This window comes from Hemibagrus wyckioides, linkage group LG21 (genome assembly GCF_019097595.1).
Source record: "Hemibagrus wyckioides isolate EC202008001 linkage group LG21, SWU_Hwy_1.0, whole genome shotgun sequence".
NCBI classification, from domain to species: domain Eukaryota; kingdom Metazoa; phylum Chordata; class Actinopteri; order Siluriformes; family Bagridae; genus Hemibagrus; species Hemibagrus wyckioides.
Window position 1 is genome coordinate 10,783,718 of NC_080730.1, and position 25,538 is coordinate 10,809,255.

Here is a 25,538-nt window from a genome sequence, read left to right on the forward strand (position 1 = left end):
CTACTTTGTGACATTGTCTATTGTTAAAAGTGCTATACAAATAAAATTGAATTGAATTCAAACTGATAATTAGATATAAATAATTCTAAACAAATACAGGTACCAATAGGAAGTGCACTATTTTGGTTGTTTTTTATTGTAAACATTTGCCAGAAAGCATGATGTTTACAGTAGTTGTGTAGTTCAGGAATCGGCAGGATTCCAGGTTTCAGGAAATTCCCACACCAAATACATATTAAAAAAAACTGTGAACAAGGAAGATGCATTTTTCTCTTCACTTTTCTCTGTATTTATGTGGGAAACAAGTTATCAATGGAGTGCATTGTTTATTTATAGAGCTGCTGCTCTGGGTAGCCCACACAGGCCGCTATGTGCTTTTGGATTCCAAAAAAAATATATTATCTTGTACGTTCATTGTATGTTTTGTTATTAAACAAATTGTCTCTATCATTAGGAAAAGATCATGTTCTTGGAAATAATACAGGCATTCTGGAAGTGTGAGAAAATTTAAAAGAATGGGAAAGACATGCTTTGAAAAAAAGTTGGCTTACTGACTCAATCACATTGAAAGATTGAAAGATTGTACTAGATATCTGGTTCAGGAGTCTAATAAAGTATTTTCTGCAAATTATTTGTTATAATTTATGAATCTACGGTTATGGCTATGGTTATTTCATGACTGAAACTGATGTAGAAAGCTAGTGGGGTTTTTTTTTTCATCATGTTCTTCTATCCTGAAGGAAATATCTATACTAAAAGTGCATAAAGGTTCCAACACTGACACTAAATCAGGCATAACAATGCAGAACATTATTCCATGCTTTCTTTCATTTCTCTTATTCTGGCTTTTTGCCCTGGAATTAAACTATGTGCTCACTGTTCTCCTGTCCATGTACAGTCTTGATTCAGATTGTGAGTGATAATAAAACGACACAGACACAAGTTGTAGTGAAACATTTTAGGCCCAATCTGCCTTCATTTGCTTGAACAGTTCTCATATCACTTCACAAACAAACCAGTATCTTCATGTTTGTGACAAATATGCATTGTGATTGTTAAGTTATACTTATTGTTGTAATAAAGAATACATTTACAGAATTCCCTCTATCAACATATCACTGGTTAGGAGATCGTCACAGGTTAGCTCAAGTTACTGGGAAAAGAGACTGGCCAAAGACAATATTTTGAATAGATGAGAAAGAAGTTACAGCTGTTATTAAAAAACAAATCTAATCTAATCAAAGAACTTTGTCTGCAATATTTCATTCTACTCATGAAGAGTATACAATACATATACAGTATTGCGCAAATATCTTAGGCCACCTAAAAAAAATGTTTAAAAATATTTATATGGGCATCAAATGTTTATGTGTGTAATGGTATATATGGTACATGAATAAATGCACATTATCAGTAACAGAATAAAGTAACAATAATATTTCTTAATTTTTCCAAAGATTTTTGACATTTTATGAGAATACAGGGTGGATTCAAAAACTTCTCTTCTTCAAGACACACCAGCACACTCTTCATTCTGTGTGTTTGATCATTTCTACCACCAGCACAGCCGACACCAGGCACTGACTAGCCAAACACAAGCGCGCCATAAGAAAACGTATGAATGCACACTGAAAATCATTAAAGTATTACATCAAGAAGAATATTTTTAGTGAGCAATGACTGACCAAATCAGATTTCAGATGTAATCTTCATACTGTCATAACAACTAAACATTTTAGAATCTATGAATGAAATTTGAGATGCAATGGGAAAAAATAACAATCTGACAAGTATCAGTGTAAGTGCTTCAGCTGCGAGACGTCTTATATGAAAACTAAGAGAAATATTTAGCAAATGTGAAGGCTATAAAATCATGGTGAACCAATCCTATGCTACTAAGGTCATACGGAGGATAATGAGAGTTCATATCTGAGATTATTGCCTACAAACAGGGCAGCATAGCTCCATCATAGTCTTGGTAGAATTTTATAATCCTAATAACAAATAATTAACATTATCTTTAACAATCAGTCTATGTAGAATTGATAAGTACCTACAGCTTTTTTCCTAGGATTTGACAATGCATTAAGCCAATTTGTAAGCTACCAAAGAAGAAGTAAAGAGAAAAAATGTTCATGTTCATGTTATCAGCCTTAATGTCCCTTTAGGCCCTTCCTTCATCTTTTTATCACTTTGCTATTTGTTTTATTCTCTTAAAAGTGTATAAGCAGTGATCTAAAAGTGTAAAAGGTGGTAGAAAGTTCCTTTAAAAATGGACACTTTTTAAAAAATATATATATATATTACACTATATTGCCAAAAGTATTCGCTCACCCATCCAAATAATCAGAATCAGTTGTTCCAATCACTTCCATGGCCACAGGTGTATAAAATCAAGCACCTAGGCATGCAGACTGTTTTTACAAACATTTGTGAAAGAATGGGTCGCTCTCAGGAGCTCAGTGAATTCCAGCGTGGAACTGTGATAGGATGCCACCTGTGCAACAAATCCAGTCGTGAAATTTCCTCGCTCCTAAATATTCCACAGTCAACTGTCAGCTGTATTATAAGAACGTGGAAGTGTTTGGGAACGACAGCAACTCAGCCACGAAGTGGTAGGCCACGTATACTGACGGAGCGGGGTCAGCGGATGCTGAGGCGCATAGTGCGAAGAGGTCGCCAACTTCCTGCAGAGTCAATTGCTACAGACCTCCAAACTTCATGTGGCCTTCAGATTAGCTCAAGAACAGTGCGCAGAGAGCTTCATGGAATGGGTTTCCATGGCTGAGCAGCTGCATCCAAGCCATACATCACCAAGTGCAATGCAAAGCGTCGGATGCAGTGGTGTAAAGCACGCCGCCACTGGACTCTAGAGCAGTGGAGACGCGTTCTCTGGAGTGACGAATCGCGCTTCTCCATCTGGCAATCTGATGGACGAGTCTGGGTTTGCGGTTGCCAGGAGAACGGTACTTGTCTGACTGCATTGTGCCAAGTGTAAAGTTTGGTGTAGGGGGGATTATGGTGTGGGGTTGTTTTTCAGGAGCTGGGCTTGGCCCCTTAGTTCCAGTGAAAGGAACTCTGAATGCTTCAGCATACCAAGACATTTTGGACAATTCCATGCTCCCAACTTTGTGGGAACAGTTTGGAGCTGGCCCCTTCCTCTTCCAACATGACTGTGCACCAGTGCACAAAGCAAGGTCCATAAAGACATGGATGACAGAGTCTGGTGTGGATGAACTTGACTGGCCTGCACAGAGTCCTGACCTCAACCCGATAGAACACCTTTGGGATGAATTAGAGCGGAGACTGAGAGCCAGGCCTTCTCGTCCAACATCAGTGTGTGACCTCACAAATGCGCTTCTGGAAGAATGGTCAAAAATTCCCATAAACACACTCCTAAACCTTGTGGACAGCCTTCCCGGAAGAGTTGAAGCTGTTATAGCTGCAAAGGGTGGACCGACGTCATATTGAACCCTATGGATTAGGAATGGGATGTCACTTAAGTTCATATGCGAGTCAAGGCAGGTGAGCGAATACTTTTGGCAATATAGTGTATATATATATATATATATATATATATATATATAAAATCCATCAGTACATTACAGGATCTTAGATAATAAAGTCTATGAGTAAGTCTGAAAATATGTTGGCAGAAGCAAAGGTTTCAGCACAATAGCCAAGAGATTACAATTAGTAGAGCTAGAGGGACTGTTGTGGCTGAAGGAGCTGAGCTGCTGCCTGAGGAGCAGTGGTCTTTGTTCTGGCCAATGCAGGCTGCATATGCCATGACATGGGGGATGTAGTTCTGTTCTTGCACTCCATGAAGCAAGTGTGCCATGGGCCCTTTGGAGAAAATGGCAACATCTTCACCTCCGTGTGTTTCCATGCGTAGCGGAACAGCTGCCTGGGCTTGATAGTTGTTTTCCTCTGAGAGAATGAAAGAAGCAAAGTAGGATATTGGTGCATAATATCCAATTTAAAGGTTTAATATCATATTAAAATAGTGCACAACGACAAAGAGAAAGAAAGAAAGTTTATGTCAAGCATCATTGCAGAGTTTTATATTTCCTATGTGTCTTCCAACTGATGAACAATATAAAGAGTTCTGACATGAATTATAAAAAGGTTCTTCTACTATCACTTTAAAAGGGTTCAAGCATTTAGCAGACCATTTGAATGACTTACGATAATCCACAGTGGAGACGTTGACCCTGGAGCCGTTAATGAGCTTGAACCCGGGCCCATTCCCATACAAAATGGCTGTGAAGGGCTTTTGATCAACATCACTCACCATAGGTGCCAGTCCTGCACACACACACACACACACACACACACTGAGTGTTGGAAGTCTGAATGACACTAAAAACAAGAATGAATACTTAATCCTAATCAAACACTAACCGAAGATGGAGTTTCCTCTTGGCGTGTATCCTCCAAAGTTGAACACATGTGAGTGATCAGCAGTAATAACAGTCAGGGTGTCATGGATGCTGCTGAGGAGATCAGCTCGACCAATGGCATGGTCCATTTCTACGGCTTCATGCAGGGCCTGTTTTGCTTTGCCCTCATGGTGTCCATGATCAATTCGCCCGCCTGCAAGGGCCAGAGAAGTTACATCACTATAGCATTAGCACTATATCCAGTCTATTGCATAAGAATTGTGTCAAGTGTAAACCCACAGGATAAAATGGCCAAACAAATATGCTGTAACCAATGAAAATCACATAATATTCATAAGAACATGCACAGGCTGTATTTATTTATTTAAATAGGTTTCAGTTACTACATTATATAGACAATAGACAATCACTAGATAAGAGACCAAATGATTGGTGACAGCAGTTAGCTTAAAATGCTTAATCATGAATGTTTTTTAATGCTTATACACTAAACCATTCAAGTGGTTAAGTTTATTTTTGTGGTGGGGCTTCAATAGCGGTGACATCTGAACAGATGAGAATTCGATGCAGAGAAAATAAACATATTTCTTTGTTCTTTCATTTTTAAGCATTCTGCTTTTTCATCACCTTTCTTTTTGTCATTTTAGAGGGGTGAAGCCCTTTGGTGGAGCAGTGGTGAATGGAGCTGAATAAGCAAAGCAAAAAAGGTTCAATCAAATAAAAAACTCTTTGAAATTCTGTCAAGATACTCCTCTTTCTAACTCTGTAGCTAGTCTTTAAGTAATTTACACAGGTCTAAATGTATGTGATCTTCTACAGAAGCTATGCTGATTCATGTTTAGACAATTTGAGTTGCTGAACCTCAGTATTTTCATTTATTTATCATCTCTACTACAGTATTCATTTCAGTCAGCTGACATATTTTGCAGAGCACATTCTGCCATTTGACATCTCCTGGTATACTATATGCGTATACCAGGATATACTATACCATATATAGTATATAGAATAACCTGCTCTAAATATAAACATTGTGAAACCAGTGAGGTGACTTGAAGATCCATGATTGTCTCACCTTCTACTAGCAAATAATAGCCCTTAGGGTTTTTCCTGAGAATCTTTATAGCCACATCCACCATCTCGGTAAGGGAAGGATCAGTGCTCTTGTTCCTCTCCAGTTCATAAGGCAAGTCTCCTGGCTCAAACAGCCCTAGACCAATGGTACGAGAGAAAAAAAGAAACATTTTTAACACCTCAGCATTGTTAAAGACTCTGGATAAAGCATGCAAGTGAAAAACTCACCCAGTAGATAGTCAGCAGAAGAGGGATTTACTGAAAGGAGATCCCCTTTGTTCCAAACATAGTAACCCCTCTGTGAAACAAAAAAAGTTATTTCCTTTTATGTTACATGTAGAATAAACCTCCTTCTTATGAGGGATCTGTGGCTAAATCGCTGTTGTAATTCCTCTGAAAGATGTACTGTTCACGTGATCATACTAACAAGACAGCTCGACAGAACCAAAGCTCTTCAGATCACATACCAGACAGTCAGTGAACCATGACTAGTACAAAGAGTGAAAATATCTTGCAACGCATCAGCAAAGGTAAAAGAAAATGAAATGCAGAAATATGTTTTAATAGAAGAATATAATCGAAAAACATTAAAAAACATTTTTTTTAAATGTCGCTCTCACCTTGTCTTTCATTCTGTCAATCCATTCCTGGATCAGATTCCGGCCATCTTTGCGTGTCCCACTGTGTTTCTTCTCACTGGGGTATTCCACATCCGACATGTTTTTAGGAAGCATGTACTTTCGGCCACCACCCATGATTACCTGTTCACCCACACCCAAGGCAAGGATCAAAAACTAAACGGCAAAAACTAGAAAGGAAGCTATCTTGAAACTATCTACCATTCTGAATATACCTTTTTGGAGTATATATGGAATGGTTTTGCCTTCCAAATATACTCCATACTCCTTACAGCCATTTATCAAGTGAAATAAAAAGAGTGCATAGGCTTACATTAATATTGGGAATGTTCTCCATGAGCTGTCTGGCAATGTCCTTACAGCCCTCCTGCACTGCCTCAACAGGCATTTCTCCATCTGAATACCAGTCACGGTCCACACAATGGGCATACGCTGCACTCGGGGTGGCATGGTTTATTCGTGTTGTTGTTACGATGCCCACAGATTTTCCTGATGAGTACAAACAACCGAGTGTAAAAGTATGACCACAGGGTCTGTTTTGGGTTTGACATTTATTAAAAACAGACACATTTTTTGTTGATACTAATGATTGAAATCCTCATGAAGTTTAAATTACTCCTTACCACTACTTTAAACAATATTTGCTTGACTGTTGTGAAGTCATATATTTTACTAATATATAGTAGTTGTCTATCTAACTAGGCTGTATCAATGCATTGAATTCAACATGACTGCATACCAGTTCACAAATCAAGGTCCATAAAGACATGGATGAATGAGTTTGGTGTGAAGGAACTTTGACGAGTCCTGACCTCAACCCAATAGAACACCTGCATGAATTAGTGCAGAGACTGTGAGCCAGACCTTCTCGTCCAATATCAGTGCCTGACCTCACAGAAGCACTTCTAGTGGAATGGTCAAAAATTCCCATAAACACACTCCTAAACCTTGTTGAACACCTTCCCAGAAGAGTTGAAGCTGTTATACCTGCAAAGGGTGGGCAAACTCCATATTAAATTTTTGTGCATGTAAAGGCAGATATGGCAAAGGTGTTTTCATCCAAGGTGTTCTGTTGGGTTGAGTCAAGACCCTCCACACCAAACTTGTGCATCCATGTCTTGATAAACCTTGCAATGTGCACTGGTGTGCAGTCATGTTGGTACAGGAAGGGGCCACCCCCAAACTGTTCCCGCAAAGTTTGGATTTGTCCAAACTGTCCAAAATGTCTTGGTATGCTGAAGCATTAAGAGTTCCTTTCACTGGAACTAAGGGGCCGAGCCCAACCCCTGAATTCAATGATTTGGAGAGGTGTCACAAAAGTTTTGGCAATATAGGTTAATTTAATAGTCTAGCAATATGATTTGTGCATAACTGTGATACTTATATATCTGGATTTGAATTTTAAGATTTTATAGCAAAAATTTTGTTTGCAGCAAATATATGAATTGAATATAAAGAATTTCTTTCTTTAGAAATTTAAAAAGGCAAACTATAATTGCAAATTATGTATAGAAACATTCATATTGTAAGATACTGTATACTGCAGAGACCAGAAGAGGGAAAGGGGGATTATAAAGTGGACAGTGTCTGTATATCAGAAATACAGGTACGTATACTTGTTTCATGTGTAAAGGCTAAAGAAAAGGAAACAGATATCTCTCTTTTCCAGTGGCCCATTTTTCGACTAGTTATACGTCTTTTTTGTGGTTCATGGATGAACAAAGTACAGTAATCCCCTGTTTATCGCGGGGGTTACATTCCAAAACCACGAAAATCTGCGCTACATGGACACCACCCCCAAATGCTTTTTTTATTGTTTAAGCTGTAAATGACCCTCCCACACTCTTTAAACACACACAGAAAACATTTGCAAGCATATAGCGAGATGAATTTTGGGTAAATTCGTAGAAATATCACATTTATAGTGAGTACTGTATGTATGTATGTATGTTCCTTGCCAGAAGCCTCAGAGTGTTTGGGCGATAAAATAGGGCTTGCAGAAAAACCGTAAAAAATAATAAAATAAAAAATGTTTATATTTTGTAATTAATAATTATATTTTTTATTAACAAATTACCTTATTTTAACATAAAAACAATTCACTATAATCTGCAAAAAAAATTGTTATGTTCCAAATAAAAAATTCGCTATATACCAGGACTGCGATATATGAACCGCGATATAGAGGGGGATTACTGTACAGCTGAACAAATGTACATATAAAACCACACAAAATGAGCTGATGCTGAATGAGTGAATGTTGTCAGCTATTCAATTGAGTTATAACAAGTGTGAAAACCTCTCAACTTCATTTTGTTTAAAGCCATGACATGTTTTTCCTGTTAAACCAAAATCTATGGTTATGAGCTGCTACAGCACATTCATCTTTCAACTCCTTGTGTTTGCTTTCAGAAAAGTGTTGAATTTTTCACTGGCACACACCTGCGTCTTTGGCCCATTTAAGGATGGAAGTGACCTCGTTGCCCCGCGTTGTGTTACAGAGGCCCCTCACAGCCGCTGCACTCACACCCACTGTACCCTCGTTGGCCTTCACCCCACACAGGTATGCTGTGGCCGTGCCAGCACTGTCTGCCACCTGAGCGTCTGTGTTGTAGGTCTACAGAAAGAAGCTGGTTTGAATGTTTGTGGAATAATAAAGCTTGAATGTTGGGCTACCAGAGCAAGTTGGTATTAAGGTTCAGATCCAGATGTAATAATAATAATAGATACAAATGTATTCAATCAGGTATTAAAAAAATCCTTTAATATTTCTCGAATAAGATCTCATTGTTGTGTTATATACACTAAAATTGCTGTATAGAGCAAAATACTGAAAAATACTCAAATTAGTCTGTAAATGGGAGAGCAGGATAAGAGCAGGATATTGTTTTCATGGTAAACCACCATAAAACCCAATGCATAGTGGGATGTTTAACATTTAATGGGAGTTTGTATTGTCATCTGCAACTAAAGGACTATTACTGGCCTTTTAGTTCAGCAACTATGTTCATATGCTAGAAAAACTTTGGTGGTTCAAACAATGTAAGCTAGTTGAGGGAAGTATTGTCTCAGCAGTTAAGGATTTGAGTTACACTGTAAAAAATGCTTGTATATACACTTTTACACCTTAGTCTAAGTGCTCCAGGCTGACAATCTATGACTGAAAAATATATGGTTTGTACACATCCTTATTATATACCCAGGCAGGTCAGACATACTGATTAACAGTCAGACTTCATAATGACCCTGTGTGTTTGGGATTTCTGAAAAAATACATCCTCACTCTGCTTTCTAGTTGTTTTCATCTGCTCTATTTTAGCAACAAGGACATTACCTCATGTTCATTCAGACATCAGTGGACACTCAGTGGCCAACAAGGACCATTATGTCACAGCATGGATTAGGAGCACAAACGTGCTCCTAATGATGGGATAAAGTAGTGTGGTGCCAAACCTTCGAGAGTGCCACATAGGGGAATCTGTCCATCTCTAGCTGCCCCTCCTCTCCACTGTGGCCACTCAGCTGTCCCTTCAAGATCCTCGCTGCTGTCACTGTAGGTACACCCATACCTAGACATAGTTTAGAGCATTAGTTTTCACTATGACTCACTGTATCTGGATAATGTTTATAATAGCACAAAAAACAGAGATGCTTATGTGTTACTGAAGTTGTCTAAGGGATGGAATTCTACATCCTTGCAACTATAAACCACTGAACTATGTCTATTTTGGAACCACAATAAATTAGAGTAGCTAAAGTATCTTAGCTTCAACAAATGACTCAAATTCGGAGTTTTACGTTTTGTGTAGATGTAGCAGTGTTTCAGACTGCTTTTACATGAGTCATACTGAAATATACTTTTATTTGTGTTTTCTTGTCCATCTTACATTAAAACGGGGCTATTATCCAGCATTTCAAGAGATCCAAAATGAAAAAGTATTATTCTGAAGATGAATTTATATATTCTGTGCAATTTTTTACTTTCAGTCACACAAGCATACAAGATTCATAAATAATAATAAATTAACCCACACACTTTCTGAAGTGATATGTAAAAGAGATTCACCATTATTCTTGTTTGAGAAATAGAAACACATCTCAAAATTCATTTGCACACAATTTTCTACGTGGCCTAACAAGACAACTGGAGGCCATATAAAATAAAGAATTTAATTTAATTGTCTGCTTATCCGATCTATCCACAGAGATCTCAGGCGTTATGGCAGGATAAACCCTGGACAGAGTGTCAAACCCAACACAGGGCACACACATTCATTGCCTTACACACTATGGGCAATTTAGAGACTCCAATCAGCCTAGAAGCATGTCTTTTGACTGTGGAAGGAAACTGGAGCACCCAGAGGAAGCCCACCAAGCACGAGGGAGAACATGCAAACTTCACACACACATTGAGCAGGAGCGAGACTCAAGCCAAGGACGCTGGAGGTGTGAGGCGAACATGCTAACCACTAAGCCACCGTGCCACCTAAAGAATTTAATATTACAGATAATTTTTAGATTAATGGGAAATATTAGAAAACACAATGCAATCTGACAATAGTCCATGCATCCAGGGTCGCAGAAAACTGGAGGCTCTCTCCCAGGTTATCTCAAGCCACAGAGCAGGGGACATCTTGAATATTTTACCAGCTTATTGCAGGGTAAAATCGTACACACACTCGTACACACTCATTCACACACTACACACTATTTATACTTGCCAATTAGGCTACTATGCATGTCTTCAGACTCGGGGAAGAAATAGAGAATCTGGATGAAACATGCACAGGGAGATCAAGCAAGGTTGAAGACAGGGAGTCGAACCCTCAAACCATAGAACATAGAGGTGTGAGGCAAACATACTAACCAGTGAGCTACTGTGCTCCCCATTCCTAGTAGTTTTTCATAAATAATGCAAAACACAGTATCACAAGTTGATTTACATTGCCACTAATTCCACTTACCATCTCCCAGGAAAAGAATAAGATTCTTGGCAATGTTTGTGTTATGCTCTTGCTCCAGAGCCTTTGCCAGAGTATGCTGTGCCCATGAGTTCCAATATTCAGGATCCTTCTCCTGTTCTGCAGAGCATTAATAAACACATCACAATGTGCAAAAAAAACTGAACAAGATGCCTTATATTTCAGCAAGGAAATCATAATCACAATGTACCCACAAAGTACATACAAACATTCTGTCTCCAAACAAAATGTAATTTTAAAAATAAATCATTCTGTCACCTATACCGTTTTTCAAGACAAGACATGACATAACCACTGAAGTCCGGTATCACTGGAGAACCCAGTAGGCAAATGACATGGCAGCAGGAATAATAATCTCTTTGCCTGTTGCAGGGGACTTAAGCCTCTTATCAGTGAATAACATGCGTAAACATAAATCAGCACAGGATGGCAGGGTAAAAGTTTGTGTTGTTATTCATAATGTGAAGTAAGGTGGCCTTAGACAGCTGAGTCCATTCACTTGTTTGGAGTGATGCAAAGCAAGCAAATTCTTATTTACAACAATAATTTTATAACCTGATGTCAAAATTCCAATTTTCTTTAAAGACAATGAAATCTTGATTTGAACTGATACTTTTGGTTTGTTACTCGTTTTTGATTGATATCACATTTTACATAAATAAATAAACCAAAAAGGAAAAAAAACATTAGCTGAAAGGGTTTAATTGGTCAGAAATAGGGTGATGGAAAACATTTTAACAAAACTATGTGCTATGTGCTAATATAACAAAACTCATCTACTGTAAGCACAGAGAACAGAGCTAATTGATTATAAAATAACAAGTCTGAAATGGTTTCTCGTCATATCCATTATGTATTTTTTTCGTTTTGTTATCGGTCCAAATGTCCAGAATACAGTGCATTATAGTGTCTCAGTTTAGCAGCTTCCCATTTTTGCACTAGTTGGTTTGATACCGGGCCAAGACATTGGGCATTCAGACATTCTTCGGGTAGTTGATTTTGGTCCTCATCAGAGTGCAATGGCTGTGTACTTGACAGTTTAAACAAGCACCAAGGGGATATGCGAAATGTAATACTTGTTTGCTATTTTATTTGGGTTGGTTTCAAACTGGAAACCAATTGTTAAATAAACGAAAAGCAAAACAACAGAGAGACATGTAGGTCTCCAAACACTGAGCTCAATAAATGGCTTATTATGATAGTTATATATATATAACTAGTTTATGTAGCACTACAGCTCTGTCCTTTGGCTCAGAAATGCAGCCCACAAACCAAATACACAATACATCTAGTTCACTTCTTGCACGTTTGATTCAGGATCAAATCACTTTCTCATTGCAAACAAACTACTCTAGAGATTACCTGGAACAGGACCGAAACCACCTCGCTCAGACGATTCATTTTGATCTACACCTGAGTGTGACTGCTGTGTTCTCACCTACTGAAACAACCTGCGCCAGTGATCAATTCAAACGGACTAAACTCTGCACACATTAAAGCAAGTATTAAAAAATATTGTTGCTTACCAGGAAACAGAGGCTTCCCCTGGGCCTGCCAGAGCAGGCAGTGCAAGATGAGTGTGACAGCCTTAATCGTGTTCTCTTTGTGCATCATTTCCTAGGTGTCTGTTGCATTTCACAGCCCAGAACAAAGGTTTTCAAGTCTTCTCCTAAAAAAAAAATATATATATAAAAGATTTAAATATATGCTAACATCCTCTCACTTAAGTAATATCCTATAGCCTGCTGGTGTACATTTATATAAAAAGTAATAATTAGTTAATAAAACCATATGAATATTCTAAATGTCACTGAAAAGGTTTCAAAATCTCTCTCCTGAAAAGAGCCATGATATCGATCTTTATTGTAATAGTTCTCTTGTTTAATTAAAGGTCAAGAAGACAGTAAACTCCCAAAAAACCTGGAGCTTGGACTGGAAAATGTGGAAAATGAAATGTGAAAATTGTCACAGTGAAGTTTTGAAGGAGGAGAAAAACGAGTTTATAATTTGCATACTAGTTCAAGCAGACCTCATAATGAAGCAAGGCACAAAATTAACCTACGGTTATTTTACCTTTATTAAAAAAGTGTGAGTTATGTCAGAAAACAACACCAAATAATTAAGAAATGTACTCAAAAGTAAAGCGATAAATAAAAGCAAAAGACAATGTTACATGATACATAAAAGCAAAAGACACTGTTACACTTCCAGAATCAAAGCCTAACGATGATACACTAAATATATCCAATATATTATTATTTTCTATAAACATATTAGACGTTTCCCTCTACACGTTCCAACATGTCCACCGGAATTTGGGCTATTTCCTGCCGAATAACATACTTCAGCTGAAGCAGGTTTGTGGCCTTGAGGTATCCCCATAAAAAAAATCACAGGGCGTCACCTCTAATCGAGATGAGCCGTCCAGGGAACATTGCCCTCAAACATGTTGGAACGTGTAGAGGGAAACGTCAGAAATTGGTTGCATCAGTGCATAGAGAACGGTGATCACCACCTTCAAGATGTTTTGTTTAAAACAGCATCATTTGAAATTTGAAATTATGTTCTTTCATTATCAAAAAATAAATTTTGTTCATCAGCCACAATTTTTCTTTCAAAAAAGGGAAGTTTTTGCGCCCCACCCTGTATTATCATATTTACGTATGTAATATTGGTTATAATATCTTCTGGGCAATTCCCAAAAACATATATTTCAGCATGACATATTGTGATTATAACTGTCAGTCATTGGTGCTGGACTTATTAGTGCTACTCTCTCAAGTTAATATCATGCAAAAAAAATAAAAAAATAATGCACTCAAGACATATGTCAGACATAAATCAGATTTGTTCAAATTACACACTGTATACGTAGTTCTCCTGCACTTTCTGAGCAGCTCTTAAGACAAGAGTTACACTTAAGGTCTGGAAAACGATGCTTGAAATAAAACCTCATTACAGGCTCTTTGACTGAATAAAAGGAAGAGACTAATAGGACTACATGATTTGCTGACATCCTTTTTCTGATCAACACACAATCATATACAGCTTGGATGCTTTATTGTTTAATAAATATCTCTAGTAAGGAGGAAATTATACAGCCTGAGGAAGCAGAATTTTGTATCATTTCAAAATGAAGTCTTTTTCAAAAATTGACAAGAAAATTGATGTGAAAAGTGAAACGATGCCCTTTTGTAGAAAGACTCTTTAGTCAAGGTCAAATATAATGAGATTGAGTGCCACTGCTGGGAAAAGTAATGAAAACGACAAAGCTCATTAACGGAACATTTCTCTCTCTCTCTCTCTCTCTCTCTCTCTCTCTCAGACACATACACACTTATTTTACTGAACTTGCACAGACTTTCCACAGATATTTATGCAGTTAATTGATAAATCTAACTCAATCCTTAGCCTAACATTTATGCAGTTAATTGATAAATCTCACTCAATCCTTAACCTTGTAATTCTTTGACCAAAGAGACCACTAAATTCATGTTTTCTGTTGACACTCAACTCCAGGGTTTGCCAATTTATAGGTAAAAATCATGAGCCATGTCCTCTCCCCTTCAGTACAATAGCTTTTCAGCCAGGCAAATTTTATTCATGTTCAGTCTGCCAACCAGACCACCCAAACTATACTGGATTTTTGGGAAATCTGATGTATGCTGCCTGTGACGCAACACTGAATTAGGTAGATACATCTAGTCAGACTTTTTAAACATATCTTTGAAAACACTGTTAATTTCTGATTAGAAAAAAGCTGTAAAGAGCCACACATTGAAATGAGAGGGGGGAAAAAATATTTTTCACTTTGCTATAGCTACTGTACATTTCTGCTTCTCTATAACTAATGGCGGAAAGGTTCCTTATCTGTGCTTATGTCAGTCTAAGCTGGACAGTTCCCTGCCAGGCCCAGAGAGGGCACTGGCAGGTGAACCTTGGAAGCCTGCTTCTTTGTGTCTCTTTTGTGCTACGCCCTTCTCATTGTTCTCAATTCTGGTGTGTCACCTGAATCCCATTAGCCCTAATGTTTATCCCTATCCCTATGTCTTTGGACTGTGGGAGGAAACCCACCAAGCACAGGGAGAACATGCAAACTCCACACACACGGTGTGCAGGAGCGAGACTCGAACCCAGGACACGTGAGGCGAACGTGCTAACCACTAAGCCACCGTGCCACCCTTAGGCTAAATATCGAAATTAAAACTTTGAGAATTAAGGACCACTGCAAAAGCCATTGGTTACTGTTGGACATACTGAAAACACTAGCAGACTGTGGTCTGTAAAAACAGTAATGGGATTAGAGCTGGAACCAAAATAAACTTCAAATTATTGAAGAGCAAGCAAAAGGACAAGGGCTTCCTTCTCAATAGTGCTGTAGTTAATAACGGTTAATCTTATGAGAGAAGAAGCTAAAAGGATGATCTATGCTATGAATGTATTTATTGAATTAGGATGGCAACAGTACCAGTTTGAAGGGTTTCTTGAAATCAGGAGCAACAAGAACAGGAGCACTAAATAAAAGCAATTTTACAGACTCAAATGCAGCTTTAGCTAGAAGACCTCACAAAAGGAGTTACAGTGATTTGTAAAAGGCAACACAAACGTTTTTACAAAAACTCCTATAATGCCCAGCCATTCCCAGATATCGCCTAAGCTCCTATGTAGTCTTAGGTGCAGAAAAGGAGGTAATAGACTCAGTCTTTAGCCTCCAGAGGGCAAACGGCACCTTGTCCCACCTGTTAACCTAGGTAGGTCAATGTGGTTTGACCAAACACATTTTGCCAGGCTCAGTATGAGTAAAGCTGCCTGGAGGTAAGCAAACACTTTGTTTGCTCACAAGTGCAAACATGGCTATCTCATGTATCTGTAAAAACAACTGCATCATCAAAGTAGGCAATTCATAATTATCCACATTATCTAGGATCTGAAACATAGTCACTGAAATGTAGCTGGGGCATTTTTTAGACCAAAAGCCATGACTGTATACTGGAGAAATCTGATGTACTGAAAGCAGAAATTTCAGATGCATGTGGAGTGAGTGGAACCTGCCAATAACCCTTATAGCAGTGGACTGGACCCTAGATCCAGTTTTGTTACGAATTTAGCACTGCCTATCCGATCAATAAAACCTTCCATCATGCGTAGGGGGAAAGAGTCTGCTTTAGTTAGAGCATTAACTTTTCGATAATCTGTGCAGAACCGATTTTATCAATCTTTGGAACTAGTAGGCAGGGTGAACAACAAGGACTGCAGCCTAGGCAAAGCAAGATCAAATAATCTGTTTCTGCTTTCATAATGGCACGCTTTGTGTGATTAACTTTGTAAGCATTTTGTTTAACAGGTACATGCCTAAAGTCTGTAGTACATGAAGGAATAAGACCCATCACACTCTCTTGGACCAGCTATGATAAATGAGCATGTTTGTCCTGAATATTTAACAACCATTCTAAATTTGGCAGAAAACAAGCACAATCTAGGTTGAGCCCATCCATTTCACATGGCATACACAAGACTTTTGTTTTCCCCTTTTAGAGGTTTTTACAACAGTCTTTGTCACTTAACTAAGACTCAATGACATGGGGCCAGAGAACCTAACCTAGAGAACTGAGCCTGGTAACAGTAATAAAACCATGTTTCATGGTATGAAATGCTGTTACATTTCACTATGTACTATGTCAGCTATATATGGTTGAAATGACAATAAAAGCTTCTTGACTTTACTTGAAAACCAAAACCTAATCACCTGCTTAGAATGCATGTACCACCAATTTCCTAACAAACAGCATCTTCATACAGGACTGTGAGAAAGCCAGATAATGTTTGGCTAATTCATATGTCCATGCTCAGAAAGGCACTGACATAATCTAGGACACTCCTAGCTGGAAGTTTCAGAGAGCTTTGACAGGAACTCTTGTAACACATTTAAAGGACCACAAACAGAGTGGCCAAAAACTAATTCTGCTGGACTGTCTGTTTCACACACAGGATTTTCATTACACATAAAAGAGTCTAAAAGATCATCAGCACCTATCATTCTGTAAGCGTAGGCACATGTTACGACACATGAACTAAAAACAGAGGGGAATTCATATGATAACTCATCCCTTTCAGTCAAATCTGGTTTGTCTCTTACTACAGGCCAGTAGAAAACTTTTCCACAAGCTAAATAATTGACCAAAATAAGCAAAATACTGAGCACAAAAACTAAACATGGACTACAACCTTAACAAAACCAGAAAAGATAAACTTTATGCAAAGGGGTCTTGACTATACCAGGTTCAATACCCAGAACATTTTTACCACAACTAGATCTGTCAGATAGGGGTAGGACAGCCTCGAAAAAAAATGACTGAGCAGCTAAAGTGTCTCTAAGAATGCACTCAAAAACAAGGAAAGTGTCCCCCTCACTCTCCCTACACATAGAAACTAAAGCAATATGCTTACTATCATCAAAGCCAGCAGGATTTACAGACAAGGTTCCTCTGTGTGCAAGCTCTAGCAATGACGATAACTAATGGACAGGCACAGGCAGCGCAGGTGCAGAAGACGCAGGCGCTGGAGGTACATTCAAACCAGGTGCTGGCCTCTCCCCAAGCGCAAATTTTAACTCCAGCTCCTTTAGCTTGATCTCCTTCTTTGTCTCAAGCTCCATTGTTTGGAAATGCAGTAGTTGAGACTGATACTGTTGGCGACTTAACTCAAGTTGTTTCAGATGGAGCGTGAGCATGGGTTCTCCAGTAGTGAACCTACTACCACGTGATCTATGCATGTTGGGATGTTGGGTCCTCGGATTTGCACCTAGCCTCCGCTGCAGCAAGATCCTCTGAACCATGTGAGTCTGATCCAACACCTGCCTCGGTAGGCTCAAGGAGGATTTGCTGGTTAATGTGCTCCGTGTATAGCAGTGCATTAATGCCACACTTACTGGTGCTCCGTGGAACCGATATGCTGTAAAAGTTTAAAAAAGGGTTAATAAATCAACCTTGCAGACTCCAACTGCTCTAATGTGGGACAAATAAACTGGTCTAGAACAAACTTTGTAGCCATCTTTTATAACCTAAATACACACTTTTCTCCCTCACCACAAAAACAAAACTGCCAGAGAAACATGCTGGGTAAAAATCAGGACGAATCGACGAAGTCAACGTAATTAACGTAAATGGTGCCGACTTTCTACTAACCACTGAACAGGATGCTATTTACAGAAGTGGATATTGGTGTGTAATATTTACAGAGAGAGTATATATAAACAGTGCAGTCAAACACAAAGGGCTAGGATTCAACAAAGTCTAAAACAAGCAGAGGATCGTAGACAGAAGAAAACCACACACAAGTCACGGTTCACAATAGTGCAGAAACAGAAAAGGCAGCCACTTCCGGACAGTAGGTTGACAAGGTTTGAATGTCCGCCAGAAAGACCCATCTAGCCAATAGCATGGGGGAAAAGGCGGAGCATACAGTGATCGTCATAATAGCCGTGAGCGGAAATGTGACATAGTAGAGGGTGGGCCTTGAAAAAAAAAGGAAACATCCACTCCACCACCGACATAGACATAGAACACCTGGAATAAAGCAAAGCACATGTGGACTTAACAGTAGTTTATGTGAACCCTAGTATTAATCATCTTAACTCAGGGTGCAGGTCAAATCACAGGCAGTCAGCATCAGAGAAGTATAATCAATATTCAGTCAAAACTAGGAAATACTAGAAACAGAATTATGAAACTAGCCTCTATGACAACAACTCTTAGAAATGCATGAATAAAATCGACAAGAGTTTGCAATCAGACTAAAACACAACAGGGTATATAAAGACAAAATAATCAAGGACCAAATACACAACATCTAGTTTTGTTTGCAATTTGTTGTTTCATCCGATCGTTACACAAGAGAACAATGGCTTAATAATAGCTTAGGTACACCGGTAAGGGATGTTTCTTTTTTATATTTTCCAATGAATGCATAATTTGTTGCATAATGCACCAAGATTCTATCATAATCTTTGAAAGTGTAGGAGACGGAATCTATACCGCTTGAGAAGGTCTTATCCCTCAAAAATTTTTCTCTGTCAGAAATTTAGTCAGAGCCCAGTTAACATTTCATCTTCATAAAAGTGAGAGAGAACCATTTTACGGAAAGGCCCATCAGTAAAGGTCACTTTAATGAGTTTGAGTGCCAATTCTCTGAGAAGGTTAATAAGGATGACAAAGCTGATTAAGTGGACACTATTTGCCTTCTCTCTCTCTCTCTCTCTCTCTCTCTCTCTCTCTTCGGTGGAGAAGCACTACATGTAATATTCATGATAAGCTCAGGTTTTCAAATATCAGTATCTGTTGTTTGAAAATTGTTTACAATTATTGTGGATTGAGAAATGTATGTACGTGTGTATGTATGTATTGATTGATTGAATATTATCTTGATTAAAACCTAGTTCTTTATCAGGCACTATTTGTACACAACATATATTTATTGTCAGCATTCAGCCATGGACACAAGTGCAGGTACGTAATGCTTTTTTCGAATGTAGAAATCAAAACAAAGATGTGATCCAAAGACGTAGGAGATAAACAGGCACAGATCAGGCAATGTACAAACAGCATGAACAGGTTCAAAGCAAAATCAAGAAAATCTAAACAGACTAAAGTAAAAAGCAGGAGAGCACACAATAAACAACAACTTGGTATCGACTGGTAAAGACAGACACTGAGAGTAAACACTGAGTGTAATGAGAAAAATGAATGTCTTTTTATACTGAGTGTGCCATGATGTAATTGAGTCCAGGTGTGTGTGTGTGGGTAATAATCGGGTGAGCATGAATGTGAAAGAGTTTATGGGCATTGTGGTCCTGATTAACCATTTCTGTAGGGCACGCTGTGTACTAGGAAGTGTAGTTTGCGGTACAGTTCTATCTATAAGATTAAGTATTTCTCTGCTATTTCAGAGGGGGGTGCCAGGTACGAGACAAGCTTTCATGTTCATGTCCAGTGAACTTAAAGCTGGAGAAAAACAGTGTCCAGCATGCCTGATGTAAGTTTAAGTTTTTTCCAAAATTTTGTAATACCTCTCAGCCACTGATAACTTCTTCAAGAAGGCCGCTGGATGGAGATTGGGTTTTTTAACCGTTTTTGTTTGTGAAAATATGGCCCCCTTTTCAGATGTGTTAATGGCTTGACTGTGAATGGCTTCATGGGGTCAGAGTGTTTGGTGTCGTGGTGAAGTCATTCTTTAGTAATTCAAAAGCAATTGGCCATGGTGTTTCATTTAACAAGGCAGTCAGTGGGGCTGCAATGCTGCTGAAATCCTGTATGAAACTGGCAAGCCCCAAAAATCGCTGTTTTTTAAGGCCACTGTAACACTAGTTGGTACAGGCCATTTCTTTACTTAAGAATCTTTGTGTTGGTCCATGAGCATCCCCTCTGGTACTATTGTGTTGAAATTCACATGAAATTTACATTTCTCCATTTTTATGTAAAGCTAGTGCTTGAGTAGTTGTGTTAATACCCTTTTAATATGCTGAACTTGGGTGGTCTCCTCAGGAAAGTATATCAGGTTGTTGTTGATGTAAGTGATGACATAAATCCCCAGCAATTGTCTCAGCACGTCGTTCATCAGTCATTGAGACTGTGGCTGCTGAAGATAGCCCAAATGGCAGCACACAATATTTGAAGTGGCCAGAGGTGGTGCTAAACACAGTCTTCCACTCCTCTTTGATACGTACTAGATTGTAAATGCTTTGCATGGCTTCCCAGAGTTGCTATAGTGCTGCAGGGATCAATGTTAGAGGAAAGTGGTACTTGACTCTGACGGGATTCAAACCCCAATAGTGTATGGACAGAGACTTTCTCCACAAAGAAGAATCCAGCAGAGGCATGTCAAATGGAGGAAAAAATGTACCCCTGTTTTAGAGCTTATTCGATGTATTCTTCCAAAGCTTGTGTCTCCTGAACAGATAGATGCAGTTGCATGGGGGTGTAGCTTCTGCTAACAGCTAGTGGTCATAGGGACGATGGAGAAGGAGACCATTGCCTTGGTTTTACTGAACACTTCACAACATTCTTAGTCCTCCAGGGGTATGATAACCAGGGTTGTGTTTACAGGCCTTTTGATAGAGGTGGTTGAAAGTCCAACATAGGTCAGATGTAAACAATTTGCATGATCAAGGCGTGATCTAACATTCCTTCCATGAGATTTTAGGAGATTTTTTTTTTTGATGTTTGTGCATCCAAGGGAACCCCAGTGCAAGAGGGAATTTTGTGGTTGTGCATTTGCTAAGAGGTATGCTTTCCTGTTGAAGGGCACTGACATGAAGGGTGAGAGGTTCTGTGTTTTGAGTGATGCATCCGTCCCTGATTGGTCCACAGTAGAAGCACAGTCTCTCTTCTATCCAAATGCCACAAAGTTGAGCTTCATCTGTCTGACTTGGGCTGTGTTTTCTGGATCTCCAGAACTGGAGTGCTGACTGACGTTATAGCTCAGTATTTACCCATCAGGGCGATGACTCAGAATGACTCAGACTCAGAGAATGAAGAGTGAACTAATCATCAAGGCAAATTAATTCAGTGATCAGATCCTCATTCAACCCTTGGTAGTAAACAACCTTGAGCAGGTTTGTTTAAGCCACTTCCTGTTGCTTACTTATAGAAGTGGAGAGTATACTAGGCCATGCTCTGGGTAACTTGCTTGAGGGTGACGAGCTACTTTCCAGTTTTCTTTCCCTCATGTGGACGGAATGCCTCTTGATTCCATATAACGGCTGCCCAGAGGATTATCCATCAGCAGGATGATGAACTGAATGGTCCAAATGAAGTCACGAAATGTACAAACTGCACAGGATCAGCCAAGTTCAGTTCATATAGCCAATGAGTGAGGGAACTGAATGTGCTATTATACTATGAGTGTGCCAAGATGTGTGACAACATTTATTCCAACCCTACCACTGTCTCTAGCTTATTACTTATTAAACCATATTCATTACCTCACATTCGGTAATTAATTAAAACTAACAGCCATGTACTTACATAACTAAAACAAATTAGTTCTTGGAGCTTAAAGGAAAGAAAAAAAACTTAATTTGTTGAAGGCTAGATGAACACTTGATTATTGTGATAATCTAAATATAATATTTAATTCATTTTATATACCACTTTGTTTTGTGATTAAAAGAAAACAAAGTATATAAAATAAAAACAAAAATAACAAAACAAAAGAAATTTAACACGTTCTTAAAGCTTTGACTGACAGTCTACATGAGCATCCTGTACATATTCACCAAACCAGCTTCTCTCAAACACCAGCATGCACAAAACATCAACCCATGAGGTGGAAGATACTGATTCTAGAGAACATGTAAAATAAATGTAATGCTCTAGGACTAAATTTACCCAGTTCACGTTCAGAAACGCAGTGGTGTTCCAAGAGGAATCACTCTGGATGCTAGTCGGCATGTGAAGAAGCAGAGGAGTGCAAACACACAGAGAAAGAGCCCTCCTGAGAAAAAGGCAGTCACCACAAACCAAACGTCTTCTTGATTCATGGTATCAGCTGACAGGTTAATCACAAAGCAATGAGTTTTGTATACAATCTATATGTTCCTTGGGTTCTAGAGTAGATCCACTCCATTCAGGCTGCAAACCTATTCCAGTGCCTTTATGTAGGCGCAGACGTAGAAGGATGACTACAAGGGAGGATTAGAGTTAATATGATTAAAGCATTCGTATTAGCTCATCTGTCTTAAAACGTGATTCTCACATAGCACTACCTCTAACAAAGCACCGACATGCCTAACACAAAGGAACATTGTGCGATTTCTGGAACGCCTTATCAAATACCATGCAATTGATTTATATCACACTAACTTTGGGTAATCACAGGACACGTATTGTTATTACTAATAATATTAATATTATTTTTTCCCTCTTTTTTTCATGTTAACCTTCATATATTACTCAAAGAAAAGCCCTAATCGAATAATCTTACCTTTGTTAGGTACAGGATGTGCTTGCAATATACTTACTATGGCAGGACTATAATATATTAAGGATGCAAAACCTATAATATGAAAACGGCCTTGATACTCTCCAGAAATCATATATAGAAAGTATGCAAATTAACACAAACATCCTAAAATACATTATGACAACACCAACATTTGTGTTTAAGTCACAAAATTAGAGAAAAAAAAAATCAAGGGGTAGAAAATTTTTTTGTTATTAAACGCAAACTACAGTGTACATATGTCCATCAACCAATAACTATTACATTTACGAAGTACTGAAGGTCAAAGCACAAAGTTCATGCAGTGTTTAAACAGATGAAAAGCTTACAAAAGTAGATGATTATTCATTAGCAACGTCAGGTAAAAAGGTAGATGCTTATCAATATGTAAAATCTCCATCCCCTAGCAGTTCATACCTAGTGCTCCTCCTTTGTTTATTTCTAAGCTGCATACAATCCCAGGGATATAAAGTATTGTGTATATAAACACCTTGCCCCTGGGCTCTCATTAAGTCTTGCTTTTATCCATGCTCTTGTGCTTATGCCACATTCCACATTCATGCCATAGCCTGTAGGTATAGTTTAAGCCTTTGATATTTATCTCTGTAGATAAATTTCATGTTAGCTTTATTCAGTGCTGATCCTCACATCTGATGCCTGGTTACAATTGGAATTATTTTATGATTAACTGTTATTGCTTTGTTTTCCTCACTTTCTCAGTTTCTCATGTGTTTTCGTTGCATTCTCATTTGGTTTAGTTTTCAAGGCTAAGTTAAGTTTGATCATGGTTTCATTCTGTTTCTAGTAGTTTCTAGCATTCGGTCTTCCTAAGATAAATCTGGTGTATTGTCCAGTCTCTTTCAATTACCATGTTCCCATTCTCATTCTCCTTCCTTCCTGCAAGTTCCTACCCGACCTCGTCCTTCTTTTTTTTCCTTCTTTTATCACATTATTATTTTTTATTCATCGGCATTTGGCACTAATAAAGTTCAACAGGCTTGCACATGTGTGAGCACCTCGTGAGGAATGTCCAAAAGGAAGCCTAAAGACAGGGGGGAAAGGATGCAGTTACATTTGAATGATTTTGAAGGATGTGTGCACGCGTTTACCAGGTGGCTTTAAAAAAAAGAAAAGAAAAGAAATGCACGTGCATACATTATCAGGAAAAAAAAAGGGCACATTTATTGTGTATATATTAACTGTGCATAGAATGCATCTTTAAAGTATGAGCTAAAATTGAATACGTTTGAAAGGCACACATTACCATAGTTGCCTACATTTTTGATACCACCCCAGAGAAGGCGAATAAAATAAAGTGTAGAGAGTTAAAAATCTGATTGCATTCACATACACTGAGAAGAAAAGGATAAGAAGCAAACACAGTTACCGTTTCTGCGTCCGATCGTGCTACAGGCTACTAAAGTGGCGCTTGTGTAACGATTTGTAACATCCTGAATTGTCGGCAATCAAAGAGCTGTTTGTGGCTTAGACCTACTATGTGCAGCCAAAAGGTTTAGAAAGGGGGTGATTAGCATTTCAGACAGCATCGGAAGTAATTTCCAGTGAAAATAACCCATTTCCTGAAAGACTAATTGAAGTTCGTTAAAATGACCACCTATTCCCATAAAACGATTCCCACCGCGGAGCAAATGTCTTGCACAAAATGTCCAATCAGAGATGAACTTCTCGTGGCATGAAGTCTGCACAATTAACCTCGTGTATCTCCAGGAATGTAGTGCAGGGATAAGAGACCAAAAAAAAAAACACAGCGAGATTATCTGAAAGTGAGTTTGAATTGATGAACACCTACCTTCGCAAGGTCCTTGTTATCCCGCTTTTCGTGCGGTTGGTGATTGTGCGTTTTAGCCAGTGGCGTGTGAATGCTGTTATAACGCCGGGTGAAGCGCGCGCATAAACAAAATCCGCTATGCATAATGAGGGCGCATCTGAAGCGCGAGCTCCTCCTACTGCTGAGCAGAGCACCTCCTGCTTTTCACTCAAAATCCACTTAGCCCTGCACATCTGCAAATTCATGTTATCTGATCAGCCAGTTGTGTAGCAGCTGCACGGTGCAGATACAGGTCAAGAGCTTCAGTTAATTATACACATCAAACATGAAAAATGTGACCTCTGTGATTATGATTGAGACATGGGTGTTCGTAGCAAATGAGCTGCTTCGAGTATTTCAGAATCTCCTGCAATTTTCAAAAAAATTTCCTGCAAAATGTAAAAGAAAAAAAAAAAAGAATGTAATTCTGTGTGCTGGTGGTCTGCAGGCTGAAATCCCTTGTCGAGGAGTGGGAGATCAGGATCAGGGAAAGTAAGACTTTGAGCTGACAGGAAATCTAAAAACTCAAATAAGCACTCTTTACAACCATGTTGAACAGAAAAGCATCTCAAACTTGAGGTACATCATGGTCACAGACTCCCCCAAAATAGACAGA

At 38.6% G+C, this 25,538-nt stretch overlaps 1 protein-coding gene across 2 annotated transcripts; it reads right to left on the reverse strand.

Annotated features, from left to right (window-relative positions):
* Positions 1–917: 917 nt before the first annotated feature.
* Positions 918–25,035, reverse strand: alpl (alkaline phosphatase, biomineralization associated). Of its 2 annotated transcripts, none has more exons than XM_058373860.1 (12): positions 24,905–25,035; positions 12,624–12,766; positions 11,080–11,196; positions 9,569–9,684; positions 8,558–8,732; positions 6,429–6,604; positions 6,098–6,238; positions 5,706–5,775; positions 5,479–5,613; positions 4,405–4,596; positions 4,189–4,308; positions 918–3,930 (listed from the first exon to the last, which is right to left on the reverse strand). In XM_058373860.1, the coding sequence occupies exons 2-12, from the start codon at positions 12,709–12,711 to the stop codon at positions 3,668–3,670; spliced, it is 1,593 nt and encodes a 530-aa protein (XP_058229843.1). In that variant the 5' UTR covers positions 12,712–12,766; positions 24,905–25,035; the 3' UTR covers positions 918–3,667. The 2 variants fall into 2 exon arrangements, with proteins under 2 accessions (XP_058229843.1, XP_058229842.1); XM_058373859.1 differs by lacking the exon at positions 24,905–25,035 and adding an exon at positions 24,482–24,616.
* Positions 25,036–25,538: the final 503 nt, after the last annotated feature.